Source organism: Vipera berus (genome assembly GCF_964194415.1).
Source record: "Vipera berus genome assembly, chromosome: 2".
NCBI lineage: Eukaryota > Metazoa > Chordata > Lepidosauria > Squamata > Viperidae > Vipera > Vipera berus.
The window spans coordinates 133,476,705-133,498,909 of NC_138203.1; the positions used below are offsets into that span (position 1 = coordinate 133,476,705).

A 22,205-nucleotide genomic window follows, 5' to 3' on the forward strand; every position below is an offset into this window, starting at 1 on the left:
TGACCCGTTTCCAACGCGACGTAGGGCGTGAGAGGGCGTGGACGGGGAGTCGGCGTTCATGTCAGGAGCGGCTTCGTTGCATCAGCTGGGGACGAAGCGTGGCTGGGAGGCAGAGGGAGGACGGAGCATGAAGCTGTGCCTGAGCGAAGGCAGCCTTGGTGGGCTGAAGGTCTTGGCGGCTGCCAAAGCCACTGGCGCGCCGGTGGAGTTGCGGTGGCTTCCGCAAGAGGGTGAGTGCCAGGAGGGCGGTAGTTCCTCCCCGCAACGGGGCGGCTGAAAAAAATCTAGTTTTTATTGAATTGGAAGATCTCCAGTCCCGGAGACCGGGCTATTTATTGACATAAAAATTCGAGTCATTGAATGACAGAATTGTTTTTTCCCCCCTCTTTAGGATTTTTCTTTAGTCCGTTCTCTCTGCGCTATGTCTTTTTCCTCTCCCTGCTCCCCTATTACTTCCCGTGGTTTTGTGATCGACTCTGTTCACTTTTGGGTTTCTGAATACATGGATGAGAGGGGAGAATCTGCACCTGCATTCATGATAACACATTCAGAAAATGAGCAAGTGATGGATTAACTGGACTAAACATAGCTGGACTTAGCAAGTGTATTCCAATACCAGTATATAAATTTATTCCGAATAACAAGAGTTGGAAGGGACCTTGGAAGACTTCTAGTCCAACTCCCTGCTTAAGCGGGAGATCCCATGCCATTCCTGACAAACGGCTGTTCAATTTCCTTTTATTCATCAAATATCTTTGGGGGAGGGCAAGACTTTTCTTTCTATTTTTCTTCCCTGTCATCTCTTTTTGGTAAGGCCTCCATATTTAAAAAGTTGCATCATAAGCAGAAATTTGATAGAGAAAGCCTTCCTTGTTAGCTAGTAATTTTGACTTAGAGAACTACTTTGCCAAATTTTGGGGGGAGCATTTTCAATCTTCAAGAAGAAGGAAAAATTGTCTTTTCAAGTAAAAGTAATCATGTTCTGTCAACCACTGGCCCTGTATGTATGCACAGCATAATATGCATGCACAATATAAGCACACACTGCTCCTATTGTTATGTCATCTTAATACCTGCTATATTAAGTAGGGTAAGATTTTGCAGATAAAATTTCCCCTTAATTTGTTTTTCTTCTTCTTTGATAGCTCATGTTGTTCCATTCCTCACCCGTCCACAGCTGCCAGCTCTACAGCTGGAAAATGGATCCTTCCTCTTCTCCACAAATGTAATTTCTCAGTAAGTAATAGAGTTGATCATTCTGTTTCCAGGGTAAGCTTTTGGCAAAACCTAATCTGATTATAATGCTAGTTAAGTATATAGGCATGTAAGAGAAGCACCAAATTAGGAGAAAAAGGGATGCTAATAAAGGATCTTGTAGAAACTGTGCTACATAAACATCTTAAGGTTATAATTTGGAAAGTTATTTTCACATACCCAGTTGCCTATTTGGTGATTTTCCTATAATGTCAATGAACCTAAAGCATGCTGAGTGATAGAGACTTGGCATCATTGCCACAATATTTCCAAATATTATTTTTTTGGCCACAAATAGATAATGGTAATTAAGAAATTAATGGCAATTTAAGAAATTAAAATATATTTAATATAAGAAAATATGGAGAATCAGCATGCTTCTTTTTTCTCAGTACTGCCATAAGTTCTGTTTCCATCACCCAAAATGTGATGGGAAATTGAAATAGTACAACATAGAGAAAGAAGGTAAAGGTACCTCTTATTCTATGGAGCTGGAAGGAAAATCTTCTGCTCTTCCCACACTGCCCTTTTAATTGATTAACTTGTATGGGAGGTAACAGTGGCATACACTTTTAAATTGCTTCTCAGTCAATGAATATTTTAAAATGTTGTGTAGGCTGGCTCTACTATTAGCCAGTTGTCTCACCAGCCAATACTAAAAAGCAGAAAGGTACAGTGGGAGGTTGTTGATAGCAATGCCGGACAGTCTTCTTCTTAAGCTACCTTGCTGTTCTTGGGTAAAATGAACCATTTTGGGGAACTTCTATAGATGGAGTGTGGCACGTGTATGTGTGTATGGGAAAACAGTAGGAGCAGAGTCATCTCAGGCAGCAGAGTGTCTTGGATGGTTAGTGAGTGGTCTTTTTGCATTTATGGTGAGGGAAGCCAGAATGTATGTTTTTGAAAATAAAAGCCTGATGAGGAGTCTTGGATACAGGTCTAAAGCTTCTAAACATTGCACCCTACTGGCTTTCTACTGTCAATATTAATCATGGATGCACCTGAAATTGTAAAACTAGGTACAGGTAGTCCCTCGTTGGTACTAGCAACTTGGTCATTAAGCAAAGTGGTCGCTAAATGAAACCACTCCTGTGCTTACGATCTTACTTCATCTTCCCTTTGCTTTACCAGACCTGCAGAGGTTGTAAATGCAAGGTCACAAAGTTATTTTTTCCAATACCATCGTTAACTGGGAAAGGTTGCCAAAGGAGGCAGTCCTTAAAACAAGGACTGTATAGAAAGGGCCAGCAGGTTGTTGCATCTGGAGGTCCTTATCAGGCTTTAAAGCCAAATGGCATTAGACCTGATGAGCATTTGGAAAATGAGCACAGCAAATAATTGCCGGGTAGACTGGAAGATTAAAAATAAATAAATCTCCTGCCTGTTTGGGAAATGCCTTTCTTAAACCTACCAAGGAAATAGATGCACCTATAGCAAGAGCACCTGTGTTCTAGTAATGGAAAAATCATAAGGAAGAAGCATCCTTTGCCAGAAGAAAATAACTCTAGAGTGGGAAGTGCTAATGGAAGCCTCCTGTGAGGTAGCAAGACCTCATGATAGAACAAAGGCTCTTGTACAATATTTTTAAGTCCTTGGAAGAGCATTGCCCGAGAGTACTCCCCCCCCTGTTCTTCTTGTTTATCTTCTAGGTACTTTTTCCGCTTATCTGGAAAAGAAATGAGCAGTTTTAGCAATGAGCACGGTGATTTTGCCAATCAGTTTTTTGAATGGGATATAACTGAGCTAGAGGTGAGTAAAACAGCCGTGTATTGGGGGTAGCCTGGGTAAGGCATTTTTCTTAAATGGAAGAGGTCTTCTTGTTCAGCTGGCGGTTTAGATTATGCCTGGCTCTACGAGTGGGATGTGGGGAGAGGAACCAATTGATACAAGAAAACCTGTGACAGGTATAGTATGCTCCTTTGTACCATTTCTTTTATCAGTGTAGGATGGATCATTTATGGTGTAGGTATGTGGACGAAGCTATGTTTCTGTAGCCTTTACAGTATTTAACCTACTGCAGTTCTTTTCTCTATGGAGTAAAAAGCAAGTGTTTTGTTCAAAAGAAAGAAATTTAGATGTGCCCCTGGTTGCCATTATGTTGGATGCAAATATTGCTTCCTGCTCCAACAAGGTTTCAGTTCATGGATTCATCAAATTCAGTGAGATTTGCTGACCGCAGGTTACATAGTTTGTGTTTGCCTAGCCCACGTAGCTAGCAAACTCACGAAGCAGAATCATACTGCATTTGAGCAGAGACACCTTTAATGCTAGTTAGAGTGAAAGCAAGATCTTGAACACTATAAAAATAAATTACCAAGCAGACTTATAGTGAGTCAGTTAAAAAGTGGGATCTTTGAAAGCTTTCTTTCTCATAGCTGGGCGACAAGTCTAGTTCTTGCACTTACTGGACACCTCTTCTGCCTAGTTCGCACTCTCTCTCATTCTGGTTCACACAACACACTGAACCAAAACTAAACCAACTGTGCCATGACATCCTGTGTTGAGTGAATGAATCCAATGACACGAATCATGCACTGTGTCAAGTGATCATGTGGTTTGTGTGGCTTGGCCTTAACTTACTGTGAATCTTAAGCCAGTTGTAAGCCATGGTTTATGGCAAACTAGGGAAATAAGTTAGCCCTGGAAAACAACTAAAAGTTTAAAAGTGAGCACACTCACAAAATGGCTGCCATAAAAGACTTGCAAACATCTTATATATATATATCAGAGGACAGACTAGTTCTCCACCCTGTTTACCCAGGATATGCTCTACCATTCCAGTAGGGTCTTGTGAGATCCAAAGATTTTATTGCAAATTAAGTGCCAGAGTCTTTGGAGAAGTCAGTGGGTGGGAAATTAGAGGCACATGCTGATGCTTGTGGCATATTTATTTGTGCCTAGTTTAGGTCCTAATATAATACATGATCTCAGGCAATGAGATAAGGAAAAAGCTATATCCCTTCCCTGATTACCATTCTATTACTATGTGAGTGAAAGAGAGAACATCAGGAGAGTTTTGGGTGTGTAAACAGTCAACATTAAAATGGGTAGTCTCTTTAGAGAGAAAAATGGATTGCGCCTTGGAGGCACCACTGGAAGCAGATGAAACCAGATGTTAAGCATCCAAAGTTTCATGCACTTCCTGTTTCTTCTTTATAGTTCCATACTATTTTATGATCACGTTGGGCTATTGAGTTAGGTGTAGAAATCTAATAGCCCTATGCTATTGCTGTGTTTCATTTTTTTTTCTTAAGAAAGATGCAGTATAGTGGTTAAGGTATTAGATAAGGTGCTAGATGAGGCTGGAAAGACCGAGGTTCAAGTTTATTCTCACGAAAGGTCACTGGGTGCCTTTGGACTGATCACTCCCTCAGCCCAACCTACTTTGCAGGCTTGCTGCAGAGAAAATTGGAGGAGGAAGTCACTGAGTTCCTGGGGGAAAGGTGGGAATATCAATTTGATAAATAAATTAAATAAATAAATAAATACAACAGTGTGAATTTAGTAAGATGATTGGAGCAGCAAAGGAGGATGAAGGTCGATTAAAATTCCTCCTTTTCCTCTCAGCCTGCTTTGTCTGTAGCCTTGTATCTTCACGTGGTACAAGAAAAGAAAGGAGAGGATGTTTTGGGCATCATCCGGAAGCCATTGGACTACCTTGACCAGATTCTTACCAAAAAGGGTACCTCTTACCTCACTGGGGTAAGTAAGAACCTCTGTAAGCAAACTTTGCAGTACTGGCTGATGTACAAGCGGAGATGTGGGAGAATCGAAAGGATAGCCGGTTGTTATAAAACCTCAGCCTTTTTGTAAAGCACAGTACAGTTAGCTTTTATATGGATTTTATATATACATAAAAATGTTACTCGGGATCAGAATAGAATGTGGAGAAGCATAATTCCTCTCACACCTTCCTTGCAGCTTTTGAGATTTCCACAAGCATTGTGCATAGGGGGAGTTACCTTAGTAAATTTTAAGGATTAAAAGCTATGTCTTAAGAAAATTAGTAATAAGAGCCGAAATCGTCTGGGTGCTTAACTGTTTTTATGCCTAAAGCACGAAAGCATGATAGATGGAATGATTCTCATCAACAGTAATCTTTTCAGAGTACAGATTTTTAGCCTTTTTTTTTGTTCTTGTGGGAGACAAATGTTTCTTTAAAAGATGAATTAATTCCTGTGGGAAATTTTTACTACCTATAAAAAGTAGGAATAGGTAAATAGCTGTGGAGGGGTGTTTTTTATAGTTTTTAACCATCCCATTTTGTTATCCTAATAGGAACACAGTGGCTCACATGGTTAAGATTCAGGGTCGGAAGTTAGCAAGCCTGCAGAATGCGGCCATGGGGAGGGGTGAGCCCCTGTCACCAACTAATCCTTTCAACCCAGTTGCACCTCAGTGCTTTTGACACAAGTGTGATGTGATCATAATTACGGGAAGACTCCAAAAATTTCCAAAATAAAGCCTAGAGACCCGTTACAGGTTGCAGATTGCTCATCTCTGTTCCAGATCTTTTTTTCATTGGGGAAAAAGCACCGGAGTATCTATTAGGGTTTTTTTTCTTTACAGAATTTACTTCAGAACTAATTTTATTGTTGTGTATCATATAGAATCAAATTCTGGAATATGTAAATAAAAGTTACCATGCATTATGTAAAGCCAATTAAACTGAAGTGGTCATTGCTAATGTTAGCTTGTCTTGTCAGCGTTAATGATGGAGATAAGAATTTATGTGTGTGCTATTAAAGAAGTTTCTATCTTGAACATTTAGGAAATGTTTTTCCAATGCGTGTGAAACATTCAAGCTGCTCCTGCTGCATATCCAGACTGAACCAATTTCTTCTGATTTTTTTAATCCAGGATGTTGAGTCAGCTGCTGATATTGTCTTATGGGGATCTCTGTTTCCTCTCTTAAGAGATGACTCCTTCTTACCAAGTAAGTGATGCCCACAGCTTAATTCAGCTTTCTCCAACCTGATAATCTCCAAATTGTTGGACTTCAATTCCTATAATCTCTCAAAGTTGGGAAAGGCACCAAAGATGGCCTTCCTGCTTTGACAGGAGGTAGCAATATCTGCTTACCATTTGGCTGATAATTTACACAAGCCGTTTTTGATTTTCCTTCATCAATTCATATTTGTTGGGAGAAAAGTTCCTTTTCTCACTTTCTCCTTTCCCTAAATATGGAAGTGTCTAGATAAGGGCTAAAACAAGGTCCCATGCTCCTCAAAAAAGAACTGTCTTTGGAGAATGTCTTCTGCACCAGGCCATCATACACAGGATTCTGTGGCATGGCCGATTGCATGAAATCCAGCCCAAGGGCTGTTCACCTTTGCTGTTGAGTCTGCAATTGTGACGGAAGACTTATATTATGGAGGCAAGATCTTTGTCTACCACCGCTGACCTTTCTCAGGACACTTAGGTGTCCTAGGGTTTAGAAAAGGCCCCTTGGCTAATTTTTGAGTAGTGTTTGGATTCTCTGGAAATAACGATGTTCTAATTTAATTTTCAAGGTGAGCTGAAAGCTCTGAGGAGTTGGTTCCAGAACATGAACTTGAAGGAACACTGCAGAAAGGCAGTGGAATCTGTATGGACACCCAAGGGATTGCTGGAACTTAAAGCCTATCTACAAAAACATCCTGCTCCCAGTTTGGCTTTTGAGCAGTCAGCTACCAATGAAGCCAAGGTATTAATGCTACATTTCCTATGCAAAGCAGGTGTTTTATTCTCACTCAGTACAAAGAGCATGTTAAGCCAGGGGTCTTCAGACTTGGCCCTTTTATGTCTTATGGACTTCAACTCCCAGAATTCCTCAGCCAGTGTGCCTGGCTGAGGAATTTCTGGGAGTTGAAGTCCAGAAGTCATAAAAGGGCCACGTTTGGAGACCCCTGATGTTAAGTCTCTAGCCTAATAAGTTGAAGGTTATTTTATTGCAGAATTCCTTGCACTTATCGAAGAAGAAAGTGAAGCTACAAATGCCCAGCATTATCTTGGATGAACTTTCGCATACATATACTTGAAAGACTCAGGGGAGTTCCATACTATTGAAATAGTGGCTTCAGCTGTTGTTCAGTAGGATTTGAAATGGGAAATACTATGGTTTTTGGGGAAAGTAGAGATGATATACCACCTGTTCAGAATTTGTTTTGTTAAATATTAACCGCATTATTTAAAGGGGGGGACAGTAGACCAAGGGAAAAGTTTGTGCTATGGTGTTTCTTTTAGACTTTGGCATTCCCTGGCAATTACCATGGTCCATTAAAATAACTCCTGGATTTGGGTTGCTGAATATCAGACATCATTGCAGGACGTCTGTCCTTCTCTCTAGGAAGAAGAATCGATCCAGCAGCATTTGTCTGATGTGGAGATTGAGGCCATTGCTGAAATCTGGAGCAGAGGACCAGCCAGCCTTCCTAGCCCCTGGAAACCACAGCATCCTATGTAAGAATCTTGCTGGGCTGAAATGTCCCTGTGATGGTAATGAGGGATACCAAAGAAGATCTTAAAACAGAGACTCCCCACCCCCATGTGTGCATCTTGCTCTCTTCCTCTCATCTTTGGCAATGTTAAATTGACCTTGCTGTTTTATTTCTTCAGTGGTTTTTATTGGTTTTTAATTATTCTTAAGCTGCTAGAGTCCCCTCCAGGAGAGACGAGCAGCAAATACATTGAATAAATATAAACAGTTCACTTTTTCTTTTTGTCTCCTAATGGCAAATACACATATTACACATGCTATGTCTAATTATATCATGGGAATTGTCAATATGAACCTTAATATTATCAAAACACAGCCATATAGTTCTCTATAGCAGGGGTCCTCAACCTTGGCAACTTTTAAGACTTGTGGACTTCAACTCCCAGAATTCCTCTGAGGAATCCTGGGAGTTTGAAGTCCACAAGTCTTAAAGTTGCCAAGGTTGAGAACCCCTGCTCTATAGCATCCATTATTATTTGTCTCAGTGATGTGGAAACTTGTAGCCTTCTGGATACTGTTGTATTATAATTTGATCTTTGGCAGTGCTGACTGGAGCTGGAAATTCAGCAACATCTTGGCGAGCTACAGGTTATTCACCTCTTGATATCTGCTAACTCTGTGGGCCAATTTTGCCTACAGAGTAATTAACCTTCCTAAACTGCAGATTCTTCAGTATATTGCATAGCTTTCCCCACCTACCTCTCCCCCTATCCCATTCCCACCTAAGTTGCTTGAGTAAGTCAGAAATCTGAATGTTATCTTTTTGAGTTCATATGTCCGTCCTCCTCAGATTGCCTGTGAAAGGCATGAAGAATGTGCTGATCACAAGTGCGCTGCCCTACGTAAACAATGTGCCTCATCTTGGAAATATCATTGGCTGCGTTCTCAGTGCGGATACCTTTGCCAGGTAAGTTAAAGCATCTCTTTATGGGCACCCACACCCAGCACAGACTCCTCTGTCCATACGAACTTATAAATTGTTCTCACTGTGAGTCTCTCTGAATTCTGCCTTTGCCATACTTGCTTCCTAAGATACTTGTGTCTTTTCCTGGAAATGTTGAATGTGAGGGGGGGGGGGGTTGGGGGAGTTGGATACAAATAATACGCTCTACTGGAATGATTTTTATTTATGAAATGAATTCCCCACCCCCATCTTACTTCAGGGTAAGTTTGGGTAGCTTACAATCATAAAATGAACGGTGGTCCAGACAACATAAAACGAGATCATACGAAGCCTTTGTTTTAATTTATTTTTAACGTTTATATCTTGTAGTATTTTATGGTATGCTGTCCAGAGTCCCTTTGTGAGGGAGATGGGTGGTTTAAAAATGTGATAAAATAAAACAAGATCATAGGAGATCTTACTTCTTATTGATAGCAATAAATCTCCTGCTTTTTTTTTAGGTACTGTCGCCTACGCAATTGGAACACCCTCTATATATGTGGTACTGATGAATATGGTACTGCCACGGAGACAAAGGCCATGGAGGAAGGACTGACACCACAACAGATCTGCGATAAATACTATTCTATCCATGCACAAATCTACCAGTGGTTCAACATCTCTTTTGACTATTTTGGTCGCACCACCACAGCCCAACAGACTACGTAAGTGCTGCAGTCAGAAGAATTGTCAGTGGGGGAAGAAACGCAGAAATGAAACAACAGATTGTGTTTTTTTCCCTCCCCTTCCCTCCCTGACTTACAACCCTTGTGTTACCTAACTTTTGCATTGTACCCGCAAAAAAAGTTCGTCTCCTGTTTTGGAGCTTGCCAAAAGACCGACAGGTGATTGAAGGTAATTTCTGCAGCTAGTTTCTGAATGTGTGCAAAGAGGAGCACTTTGAGTGTTCAGAGTAAAGAGCTGCTATTCATTTGAAGCAATTTTAGCTCATCTCTTGGCCAAAAGGGCTCCAAGCATAGTCTTGACATTATCAGAGAAGAGCAACTATTACCAATTATAGGGTTAGCAAGTGACTGCCCAGTTCTGGTAAGTTAACATCATCATCTGTTCGTTATCTATGGTGATACTTTCCCTTGAGTCGCTAATGATCCTTGGGCAGGCTAGCTGTTGAGGGCATGTAACTTCCCTGTCAAGCCAGAATAGGGGCTTACTGGGAGGTAATGGATGAATATTTTCATGTGTCACCAATGAGGATATGGCAGGATTAAATTTATATGCCGCCCTTCTCCCCAAGGACTCAGGGCGGCTCACAACAATAAAAAATTAAAAAAACATAAAGTACAAAATTTAAAAAAGAATTAAACAATGGATATAATAAATAGATGACAATTTAACCCAATAAAAGCCAAATTTAAAACCATAGTCAGTCTAGGCCCGCTTGTTGGAACATCCATGTCTTCAGGTCACGGCGGAAGGACCGAAGGTCAGGGGCCGTCCGCAGCTCCGGAGGCAGTTCATTGCAGAGAGTCAGCGCGCCCACAGAGAAGGTTCTCCCCCTGGGGGTCGCCAGCCGGCATTGCCTAGCCGACAGAACCCTGAGGAGGCCGACTCTGTGGGAGCGAACCGGGCGATGGGAGATTGACAATGGCAGCAGGTGGTCCCTGAATCGATCAAAGTGCAAAAATATTTAAAAGAGTTAATTGAAACAATTGGATAGCATTAAGCCGTAATGGTAAGCTGGGATATTTAAACAATTATTTGTCAAATAAGCCACGGTTACACTAAACTAAACCAAAGAACAATTAACCCCTGTTTCTTGAACATAAACCTGATGAGTTTTTGGATTTCTTTGATCTGATTCATTCATCGTTGTACACTCTTAAACAAGCAAACAGCCAATTTATTACCCTTCGGATATTTTAAATTACCTGGCTGCTGGCTGCAGTTGCTGTGAATTGCATTCCAGAACATGTGGAAGGGATTCAGTTACCCATCCTTGCTTGTATTATTGGAATAGATCATGTTGCCATTTTAACTTAGTGCCTTGCTTTGACCCTACCTATTAGAATTCCACTAATAAACATCTTAATTAAAATGAGCCATGGCTTGGTACTAAATCCAGATATTATTGTGCTGTACAGTGAGAGGCACTCATCCACTCAGGGGCATGGAACAGAACCATGGAATTACACATTGCAAATCAACATACACCCCGCTGGACTACACATTTGCATGGAATGGGACCTTGGAAATATCATAATGAGTGATTTTGTTTTGCCTATCTGCCAGTCTGCCTGCCCATCTACTATACTAGTGCAAATGCAAATGTCGACATTGTTTGGAAACTGAGACAAATGAAGGACAGGCAGTGCTTTGCTGTCACAGCAGGCATTCGTGCTTCTGAGCTGTTCTTTACATTTTTAAAAATATTTGCATGTGTGAAGATCAGAAGCTGTTCCTTACACCTCCCTTTCTTTAACCCTTCAGAATAGCGCAAAGCATCTTCCAACAGTTGCTGGAGCGCCACTATCTTCTGACCGAGACAGTGGACCAGTTGAAGTGTGAGAAATGTGCGAGATTCCTAGCAGACCGCTTTGTGGAAGGCATCTGCCCTTTCTGCAACTACGAAGAAGCCCGTGGAGATCAGTGTGATAAATGTGGCAAGCTCATAAATGCCACTGAACTTAAGGTATTTTTGGAAACAGGAACCTGAACCTGATCTTCAGAGTAGACCCTTTTCCAATAAGAGTTGATGAAATCCAAGTCATCTCTTCTACTGAAATTCTGTTAAACTGGATAAAATCTCCTCTCCCTTTCCTGAGAGGAGTATAGCCATTATGCTAGTTCATCCTCCCTTCTCAGCCTTGGGAAAAAAATGATTATGAACTAAACTAGGGTTAGGCAACCTTGGCTCTTTTATGACTTGTGGACTTCAACTCAGCATGGCTGGTTCAAGGATTCTGGGTATTGAAGTCCATAGGTCATAAAAGAGCCAAGGTTGCCTACTCCTGAACTAAACCATCTTGCAATGTTTGATTTCGGTTTACCCAGATGCTGTATTTGGAACCCATGGTTTACTGACTATAAGTTATTGAGCCCAGAGAGTTGTGATTTACAATAGTGGCAAATATCTGTTGCTCAGGTGTAGGATGAGGGTGAAGATTCGTTCTCCAAGCTTGTAGGTTGGTTTACAAATGTTTCATTACCAGGCTAGGTAATAACTTCAGCGATGTGTAGGGGATGTCAGAATTGGTGTTCTTCTGTTTATAATTATAAAAATGACCAGTTTTTTGCTATGTACTGTACACTTGTCAAAACTTGCTAAGGGCCTATAGCTCAACAGATATTATGAATCTTTTGTTTAACATTGTCCTTATTTATTATTAATAGCTACGTTTTCTTACTACTGAAGCCCATCCAGTTATCCCCCTGTCATTTTTAATGTCCTGTTTTGTTTCCATTGGCCACTTGATTTCAAGATTATCCATGTACAAGAAATGTATTTAAAGACTATACTTAAAAAGTTGTGACAAGACAAGAGAATCATGTCTTTATTGGGCTTCTCCCGATTCCAGGATTTTTATCGTTTCTGCCTGCATTGCTGCTAATTTCTTAACAGTATCCATTCTATCCATGGGCCTAACTACAAAATACCGCTTTGTTTGACGTGAGCTATCTGTGCGCAGCATACGTAGTCTTTATTCTGGATAGCTGGCTTTTTCTTGAAAAGATCTAAAGACTTCTTTAGATTTAGAGGTATACTGAAATGTGGTAATTATGGTTAGGTAATTTGAAGAATAAATTGTTTCATGATGTCTTCTTCTTTTTCTTCTGATAGAAACCAGTGTGCAAAGTCTGCCAAGGAACCCCTGTGGTGAAATCATCTCAGCACCTCTTCCTGGATCTACCCAAGGTGAGGCCCCTTGTTCTTCTGTCTTTAGAAGACAGCATCGTTCTATGATTCTTTGAATCAGCATCTGTGGCAGTGATAAACTGTCAATAAACCAGGACTGAATCCAGATCAGACAGAGGCAATCTTCTTCAACAGAAGTAAATAAACTCTAGAATTGAGCAGATGGGTATATTACTAGATTCAGCTTTGCACCTGAAGGCACAGCTCCTTTGCCCAGTTTAAAGTAGTTTGTTGGTTAAGCCAGTCTTTGATGAGGCCTGACATCATCACAAAGACATAGGATTTAATTAACACCTTGATTTGATTATTGAAGTGGGCTTCACTTGGAGCTATCTTTGAAGAATCTTCTTAGAGTGAAATTGGTCCCTTTTGTGAAGCAGAAATAAAGTTGATGGTATAGGAACCAGCTCAAATAATTTTCCCTTACTATTTGCCCATCGGTGAAGGTCTTCATCAGAAACTGCAGCTGCAGGAAATGGATGTGAGTGCTCTACACATTTGCTGAATATAGATGGTTGATATAACAATACAGTCATTTCATTAAAATTATTATTAACTATCTAGGACAGGCATGTCAAACTGCCGGCCTGCAGGCCAGATGCGTCACGCCGAAACTGTGCCCACCCCATTGCCGGCAATGGAAAAGTCGCGATATGTCATGCGACGTCATGTGACGTTGCGAGTATGACATGCCTGATCTAGGATAACTTACACTAACATTTTATGTCATACCTGAAATGATTTTCAAGTTGCCTGGTTACAAACAAAAAGACACATGGTATGCACTGGGATGATTTCTGCCATCAGAACTAGGGAGTACTGGGCAAACTTTGAATCTTAAAGCTTATAAAGCCTCAATAGCTAAATAGTAACTTATCTGGAAAATACTGCTCTGAATAACATACGTTATACAGCTAATGCTGGTAAAGCATATCTAAGACAGAACCCCTCACCCTTCTACTGCATGTAGTCATGTTGTAATGTTCTGATAGGAGAAAAATTAATAATGGATATAATTAAACCTGGTACAGGCACAGGAAAATTGATTTCTCTCCTCAGATGAGCAAACTATTTTGATCCAAAGAAGGCACCAGAAAATTTCACTTCCTACCTGGATTAAGGTAGTCCTCAGTTAACTATGGTAATTGGGATGGGAAACTCTTGCTAAGTGATAGACATACAGTGCAATGTTACATAAGTGCACTGACCCACGATGGCAGTTCTACAATTCCAGTTATGGTCATTAATCAAATGTCATGTGTTCATTAAGCACAATGTCATGTGATTGCCATTTGCAACTTCCTGCTGGTTTCCTCATTGATATTACATGTCAGAAGCTGGCAGAGAAGGTTGCAAATGACAATTACACGACCATGGGACACCACCACCATTGTAATGGGAAGCCAGTTGCCAAGCACCCAAATCAAGGTACATGACAGAGGGTGCTGCTTCAGCTGTAACTTTTGAGGACCAGTCACAAGACTCCTTGTTCGGCACTGTCAAAACTTTAAACCAGTTGCTCAACAAATGATCATTAACCAAGGACTTCTTGTATTACTAAGGTTAGCATAAAGAAACACAAAATCCCAGGTGTATTCCAGAAGGGCAAGTGACAGAAAGGATGAATAAATAATTGAACGAAACAAATTATCTTAGCTGGGTAGAATATCACTTTGCATGATATTTGGTAAAATCCAAATACACCTAGAAGCCCAACTTTAATATATAAGTGGAGATTAGAATGAGGCTAGAAAGAATGAAGGAGGCCCAAGCATGTATTGTTTCATAAGTAGAGGCCAAACTGAGACAAGCAGTTGACCATAGTCATGTTCATCAGAAGGTAAATCTTTACTAAGACTGAAAATTTCCAACACATTGAACCCTTAAATGTACTTTCTTGCAAGAGATGCTCTGGTTAGCTTGAGGGATGTGGCCAGTTGTCACGTTGCTGGAACAGTAAGTCTGAACTCTTCAGTTGGATTCATTCAAACATTTGTCATACATGTACAATGTACATATGACCGTGATACAATAAAAAATATGTTGGAAGAATTAATAGTGGCTTCTAAGTCAGTCTTCCAAATAACAAACTGAAGAGAAGTAGCAGAAATAGTTCCTAATTACTTGTATGACCCTTTGGAAGATGTAGCAGTACTATATTTGGGGTTTTTTTGTTCCAATTTTGTTTTTTGTGCAATATAAATTTCTAGTTTGTTTTTCGTTAGGGGACAAAATTGATGTCTCAAGCCTTTAGAGAGGTTCTCAACTTTGACAATTATAAAAATTCATCTGGGAGGTTTTAAGGGGTAAAAGAACAGAAAAGGGTAAAAAAAAATCTGCCCTACCCTCTCTCCAAGTATACTTTCTGATACTTTTTTTGATATACTTTCTGAGTATTAAATAGTCATATACCGTATTTGCCACAATGGGCTATGCAATGCTTTTTGTGTATAAGGGTGTGTTTATCTTTAAATACTATTTTTTTTATTTTGATTTTACTTGTCACTCTTGAGTAGCATATAAGCATCAGAAGTACAAAAGAGAAAAATGCTAAAAGCGATGCAAGCAGAGACGTGAGGTTATTTGCCTAATATCCGTATCGTCATGGCAAGTACTGCATCATAGCCAGAAATCCTGTTTGGTTTTTTTTTTTCTAACCTGTCAACAACTAGTTAGAAGAAAGTCTGGAGAAATGGTTGGCTGTGTCCCAGTCCAGTGGGGATTGGACCCCCAACTCAAGATACATCACCCGCTCCTGGATCCGGGATGGCCTCAAGCCACGTTGTATCACTCGTGACCTGAAGTGGGGCACATCGGTTCCACTTGATGGCTTCCGTGAGAAGGTGAGGAATGTGGGGCAGAGAGAGAGATTTTTTTTGATGTGATTGAATGTCACACTGTGTATGAATATCACTTAGACATAAAATGTGAATAGCTTGGGATTAAAGTTCACACAAGCCCTATATGGCAAGCCAGTAGTTACAGTATGTAAATTATCATCTAAAGAACTGAAGGTCTGTACAGAACATCTGTTTTGAAATAAGAATAACAATCTCTGTGTGAGTAATAATACCACAATGTGAACTAATTGTACTTACTCAAAAGGAGGATAAGGCATTCCCAGTCATTACCTTTAAGTTGGAGGTGGTGCATTGTCTTATTTTTCTTTCAGACGAGAGACATAAGCTATTGAATAAGAGAACTAGCTTCTGCCTTACTGAGAATGCAGAATCTAGAAAAACACTTGTGAAGTCAGTGGGTGAAGAGCCACCTCTGTCCCTACAACCTAGATGCGTTCTTGTTTTAATCAGAGTCGTCATCTTCATTTAGAAAAATATGATAATTAATGGCCCAGAGATGTGCAAGTGGTACAGTATGAAGCTCAAATCTCAGCTGCTCACGCAGATGTTTCTTTTTCTGTTCTCTGTGGATCTGTCTGTACATGTAACCCCTTCCCTACTTTTAATAGGTATTCTATGTTTGGTTTGATGCTCCAATTGGCTATCTGTCCATCACAGCTAATTACACTGACCAATGGGAGAAATGGTGGAAGAACCCAGAACAGGTGGGCTAATCCAGGCACTTCCTTCTGAAAGTTGATTCCTTTCTTTATATCAGAGATATCTTTATATGTATACTATAAATATATAGTAACTCACCTTTACAATATTTATAATACTTTATCTTTTGTATTTACAATATGAAGGAACACATCATTATGAAATTTTCTGAAGTCACTTATATATCTCTGTAATATGTAAAATATAAATAGATTTGTGGCAGGGAAATCAGGGAAATCTTCCATCATTCCATTAGATAAACTCTTCTGAGCTTTAAGCACATTCACTACTTAGAACCAAACTTCTTCTTAAATTCTTCAACTCACCCTAGCAAATTGCATGAGATTATTATGTCTTTAGGAAATCTGTACCTCTGATTATTGTAAGACATGGTTTTTTAAAAAAATTAATCATGATAACATGCTATCACAGTCAGTTATTTGAGGCTACACAGGATGGGAGGGAGTTGTCAGAAAGTCGAGGTACAGCTGTGCTTTATGCCGCGTTTTCACTCTTTCTTCTTTCCCTTCTCAGATTCAGCTTTATAACTTCATGGCCAAGGATAACGTTCCCTTCCACAGCGTTGTGTTTCCTTGCTCATTGCTGGGCACCGGTGATAATTACACTCTGGTCAACCATCTAATTGCAACAGGTAATTTCCGGGGGAGAGAATTAACCACAAACCTCATTTTTTCATTCCTGACTTCTAGTCTTGTTGGGTGCCTTACAACCAAAAGCTAACCATTTCCATTCCCTTTCTTCAACGGAGGAACCCTTAAAAAAGGAGTTCCTAACATCACCCTCTTTTTTTCTCCCTGTAGAATATTTGAACTACGAGGATGGCAAGTTCTCCAAAAGCCGTGGTGTGGGAGTTTTTGGGGATATGGCCAAGGACACAGGCATTCCTGCAGACATCTGGCGCTTTTACCTGCTCTACTTGCGGCCAGAGAGCCAAGATAGTGCCTTCTCTTGGAATGATCTGATGATCAAAAACAACTCCGAGCTGCTGAATACCCTTGGAAATTTCATCAACAGGTAAATCTGGCAAGAGAAAAATGGGCCCATGGTGTGAATTCAGTAAAACAATGTGGTAGCTTAGCTTTGGGTATGGGATGAGCTAAAAACAGTATTAAAAAAGATTCAGATTCAGACAAACTATTTACTAAAGGTAAAGGTAAAAGGTAAAGGTTCCCCCGCACATGCGTGCTAGTCGTTTCCGACTCTAGGGGCCGGTGCTCATCTCCGTTTCAAAGCCGAAGAGCCAGCGCTTGTCCGAGGACGTCTCCGTGGTCATGTGGCCGGCATGACTAGACGCCAAAGGCGCACGGAACGCTGTTACCTTCCCACCGTAGTGGTCCCTATTTTTTCTACTTGCATTTTTACGTGCTTTCGAACTGCTAGGTTGGCAGAAGCTGGGACGAGTAACAGGCGCTCACTCTGTTACGCGGCACTCGGGATTCGACCCGCCAAACTGCCGACCTTCTGATCGACAAGCTCAGTGTGCTAACCCACTGAGCCACCGCGTCCCTGTAAACTATTTACTAGCCTACTGCAAAGACTGGCCTAGAGTTAGGACGAGGAGTAGAAAGTGAAGCGGCACCATAGGAAGAAGGTTTGAAATTGGAAAGGCCCTTGTATGTGTGCATGAGGATTATTTTTTCCCCACCTTTTCACTGTGTCTTCAGGTCAGTAACTCTCAGGCTCATTTCATACCTTGTGTGCAACAACCCATGTAGTTCTGTAATTCTCAAGAACATCTACATCTCACATAGACAGACAGAATTTTATGTCGGTCAATTAAAATGAGTAATACAAAACTATCCCCTAACAAGAAGAAATATCAGCAACCATTTGTGGGCAAAGTTGTACTGTGTGGTAGTTTGGTGTTCATTTACGAGATTGTTGAAATCTCAGAAGATGTAGTGAACATTATAAAATTGGGGGCATTCCTTAAAAAAAATTGTGAGACAATTTTTCAAAACAGCAATCATGGTGTTGCTCATAAGAGTTACATTTAGACATCGCTGTTTGTCTAAATGTAAACTGTGTTGAGGATGAAAAGGAGAAATCAAGACTCAAATGGTCAATCCCAAAGAGGAAAAAGAAACCTTAATTTGGCTAGTGCAAGAATTTACTAGGTGGAGGCACTGGGGAAAAAAAAAGAAAATTGTGGGGGGTTGGGGATCACTTTGCTCTGGAATTCCATACTACTTAAATCTCTGTTTATAGTATATAGTTTTCTGGGTTCTTCTGGAATGAGAAATTCAGATGTACCAGAACAAGCCTGTAGCTGTGACCTACAGAATGTGAGTTAGGCCAAGTGTCAAGTAACCAATGCATCGTCATCCTCGTGTAAAGATCTTTCATTATTTGACTGTCCAGGAGTTGCCCAGATAGGTAGATTGGGATAGTTGGAAACAAAAGATGAGAAAATTAATCTAGCTTTCTGTGAACTTCGAATGTATCAAACTTTAATGTATCCTCTTAGCTCTGTCCCTTGTTTTTGCTTCCTTTTTCAGAGCAGGAACTTTTGTGTGCAAATTCTTTGGGGGTTGCGTCCCTGCGATGAACTTGAGCCAGGATGACAAGCGCTTGTTGGCTCACATCACGTTGGAGCTGCGGCAATACAACCAGTTGTTGGAGAAGGTTAAGTACGTCCTGGAAATCTAGCATCTGCCAGTAACTCTAGGAGCTATGTAATCGGTAGCTTAGACACAACCTTTCCTGAAGAATATGCATGAACAACTGCAGTGGTAGAAGTCTGGAAAAAATGGAAGACTCTTTTCCATCCTTTATGCTTGTGGGGAGTCATCAGAGCTAGAGATTGTCCCAGAGTGGCTCTGAATGTGTGAAGTAGCAACACCTGAATATATAAACGTTTGTGGATGCTGGTTTCATAATCTTGAAAACTTCAGATGAGATTATGATTAATTTGCATAGTCCTTATTAGTTTGCCTACCCAGAAACGTCCAAGACTGTTGTGAGTGGCTGCTTGAGAATTTGAAAGGAAAAATCCCAACAGATTTACTGGAAGGTTTCCTGCATGTTTGTATGAGAGGGCTGCTCAGTTTTGCCGAATGTTTCTCAGCAATGAGAAGTAAAGTGCCATTTTCTTCCTTACCTCTGCTACGTCAACAACTTTGTCTCTTGGCTTTTTTTTCTCTCAGGATTCGTGATGCCTTACGCAGCATCTTGAATATTGCTCGCCATGGCAACCAGTACCTTCAGGTCAATGAGCCCTGGAAGTGCATCAAAGGCAGTGATGCAGATAAGTGAGTGACTGATAGTGGGCAAATGCTATTTGGGGATGGTCTGTTTCAAGCAGAACTAACTAAGGGAATTCTCCTCCCAACGTTGTGATATAGCTTATTTGGATTAGATTTGTTGCTTTGAGAGAAAAATGCCTTGATGCTTCTCTGCTTTTATTCTTGTGAGCTGGGTTTTATTTTCAGACATTTATTTAAATATTGATTTTTTTTATTTGTATCCTGCCTGATTATTTTTACAAATAACTCAAGCAGGCAAACATAATATTCCACACACCTTTCTCCTCCTAATTCCCCAACAACTTCGTGAGGTGAGCTGGGCTGAGAGAGAGTGACTGGCCCAAGGTCACCCAGCCAAGTTTCATGGCTAAGGATTAGATGAGGGGTAGGCAGCCTTGGCTCTTTTATGACTCGTGGACTTCAACACCCAGAATTCCTGAGCCAGCCATGCTGAGGGGAAAGGGAGAGGTTTCCAAGCTGAGCCACGCTGGCTGAGGAATTCTGGGAGTTGAAGTCCATGAATCATAAAAGAGCCTACCCCTGGATTAGACTAAACTGTCAGCGTTGCCTATTGGCTATTGCACCATTTTCTTGGCTTTGCTGCTTTTTTGTCTTCTTAGAGATGTCTTTTTTTTTTCTTCCTAGAAAACGGGCAAGCACTGTGATAGGGGTGGCTGTCAACATTGCAAGCTTGCTGTCAGTTGTGTTGCAACCTTACATGCCCAATGTGAGCGCTGCAATCCAGGACCAGCTGTGCATTGCATCCAGCTTTAATGTTGTGACCAATGACTTCGTCTGCACCCTGCCGGCTGGACATCAGATTGGCACGGTACGTGTTGCAGGGATGGAAGCCATGTGATAGGGTAATGGAAGCAGTGTTGAGGACCAGTTCTCCCAAGTGCCAGGGGGAAAAAAAGAATAAATAATACCAGCTTAGATGCAGTCAAGATTCATGTAAGAAGTATTGTTCCATACTAAAAAAATATATAACATATTTGCCAGAAGAAACATATGGTTTACTGAGGGATATAATTATACTTTTCCTATTACAAGCTTGAGCTTCTTTCCTTTTACTGTTCCTAAAAACTTTTGTTTTGGACCATGCTGGAAACCAATGAGGAAAAGAGCTCCCGTATATTCTAGGCACCCAAGCCACAAGGAAAACTTCAAAACCATTTGTGTAAGTTAATTTCATGGTGTCGAAGTTTCTTCCGTTGATAAATGTGGCTATCAGGGTTCTCCAAAGAGGTCAGTATTGAGCCTTGTTGTTATTCACAATACTATTAGTTTAAAGCAGTATTTATTAAATTGTTTTCATATTTATTTGTATCCTGCCTTTATTCCCGGAGTACCTCAGGGAACACCTGATGCCGGCGTCAACTTCCCTCCGCCCTGTGCGTTCCCACAGAGAGGGCCTCCTCAGGGTGCCACCGGTCAGAGAATGTAGATTGGTGGCCCCCAGGGGGAGGTCTTTCTCTGTGGGCGCCCCGGAGCTATGGAACCAGTTACCGGTTGAGCTCCGGACGGCGCCCGATCTTCGCTCCTTTCGCCGCGATCTGAAAACATACCTGTTCGAACAAGCCGGCCTGGCCTGAGGGGGGATTGGTGGGGTTTTTACTATCATTTTATTGGGGTTTTATTAATGTATTTATTGTTTTTTATGGGCATGTATTTAATTACTTTTTAATTTTTGTAGCTTTGTGTTTTATTCTTACCCTGTACACCGCCCTGAGTCCTTCGGGAGAAGGGCGGTATAGAAATATTAATAAATTAAAATTAAATTAAATTAATTATTATTTCTACAAATAGTTCAAAGCGACGAACATATCCAAAACACCTTCCTCCTCCTATTTTCCCCACGACAACAGTCCTGTGAGGTGAATTGGCTGAGAGAGAGTGACTGGTCCAAGGTCACCCAACTAGCTTTCATGCCTAAGGCGGAATTTGAACTCACCGTCTCCTGCTTTCTAGCCTGGTGCCTTAACCACTAGGCCAGGGGTCCCCAACCTATGGGCCACAACCCAATACAGGGCTGCGGCCTCTTGGCCAACGGGCTGCAGAAATGGCTGGCCGGTGTGTGAACAGTTGCACACGCACACACACAACACTTGTGCTAGTGCCCGCTAGCGCAGGGTGGGTGTGCGCGGCCCATTTGCACATGCATGAACAGGGCCGCTAATGCCGTCCCGGCGCACATGGCACCATTTGCAGGCACGTGGTACCGTTTACGTGCCCGCATGTGCACTTGCCAATTTGAAAGCTGCTCTCCTTCCCTCCGGTCCATGAGCCCAGAAAGGTTGGAGACCTCTGCACTAGGCCAAACTAGACTAAATAATAAATTACTTGGGGCAGGGGCTTGATGAAATATAATTTATATAAATTGTTAATCTTAATACTTTAATATTAAACAATAGCTTAATGGCTACGCAGACAGCAGTGACACTGTTGGGAACTTAAGTTATGCTTTGCCACCCGTCCACTCTGGCTGTTTCGTACCTTCATCAGATACTGTCCACGGAATTCCAAACATTTACATGCAACTATATGAATGAGGATACTGGATACAGCACTGAGATATAGAATGCATGTAGACCTGTATATACGTAATTCGACCTCAGAGAACAAAACACACACACACACAGATTTTTTCATGGTCTTCTACATTTCATTCCAGGTGACTCCCTTGTTCCAAAAGTTGGAGGCTGAACAAATTGAAAACTTGCGAAAGCACTTTAGTGGAGGACAGGTAAGAAATGGCGGAAGAACTGATTCATCCAGACTGCTTTGGAAACCATTGACAGTAAGAGGAGACGTCTCCACACCACTTCTG

The 22,205-nt window shown here is 41.1% G+C and overlaps 1 protein-coding gene across 3 annotated transcripts in view; it reads left to right on the top strand.

Annotated features, from left to right (window-relative positions):
- Positions 1 to 22,205, top strand: part of MARS1 (methionyl-tRNA synthetase 1) — a 26,845-nt gene continuing 4,640 nt past the window's right edge. For 2 of the 3 annotated variants that reach the window (XM_081320634.1, XM_081320633.1), the window contains exons 1-19: positions 1 to 230; positions 1,146 to 1,236; positions 2,904 to 3,003; positions 4,822 to 4,956; positions 6,115 to 6,190; positions 6,768 to 6,940; positions 7,583 to 7,695; positions 8,523 to 8,639; positions 9,137 to 9,340; positions 11,124 to 11,325; positions 12,475 to 12,549; positions 15,222 to 15,392; positions 16,019 to 16,114; positions 16,644 to 16,761; positions 16,931 to 17,144; positions 18,629 to 18,760; positions 19,277 to 19,381; positions 20,021 to 20,204; positions 22,050 to 22,121. In XM_081320634.1, coding sequence (XP_081176760.1) covers positions 59 to 230; positions 1,146 to 1,236; positions 2,904 to 3,003; positions 4,822 to 4,956; positions 6,115 to 6,190; positions 6,768 to 6,940; positions 7,583 to 7,695; positions 8,523 to 8,639; positions 9,137 to 9,340; positions 11,124 to 11,325; positions 12,475 to 12,549; positions 15,222 to 15,392; positions 16,019 to 16,114; positions 16,644 to 16,761; positions 16,931 to 17,144; positions 18,629 to 18,760; positions 19,277 to 19,381; positions 20,021 to 20,204; positions 22,050 to 22,121 — 2,550 coding nt within the window. In that variant the 5' untranslated portion in view covers positions 1 to 58. Of the gene's footprint in view, positions 231 to 1,145; positions 1,237 to 2,903; positions 3,004 to 4,821; positions 4,957 to 6,114; positions 6,191 to 6,767; positions 6,941 to 7,582; positions 7,696 to 8,522; positions 8,640 to 9,136; positions 9,341 to 11,123; positions 11,326 to 12,474; positions 12,550 to 15,221; positions 15,393 to 16,018; positions 16,115 to 16,643; positions 16,762 to 16,930; positions 17,145 to 18,628; positions 18,761 to 19,276; positions 19,382 to 20,020; positions 20,205 to 22,049; positions 22,122 to 22,205 lie in introns of those variants that run through there. The other variant, XR_014025516.1, reaches the window with a different exon arrangement.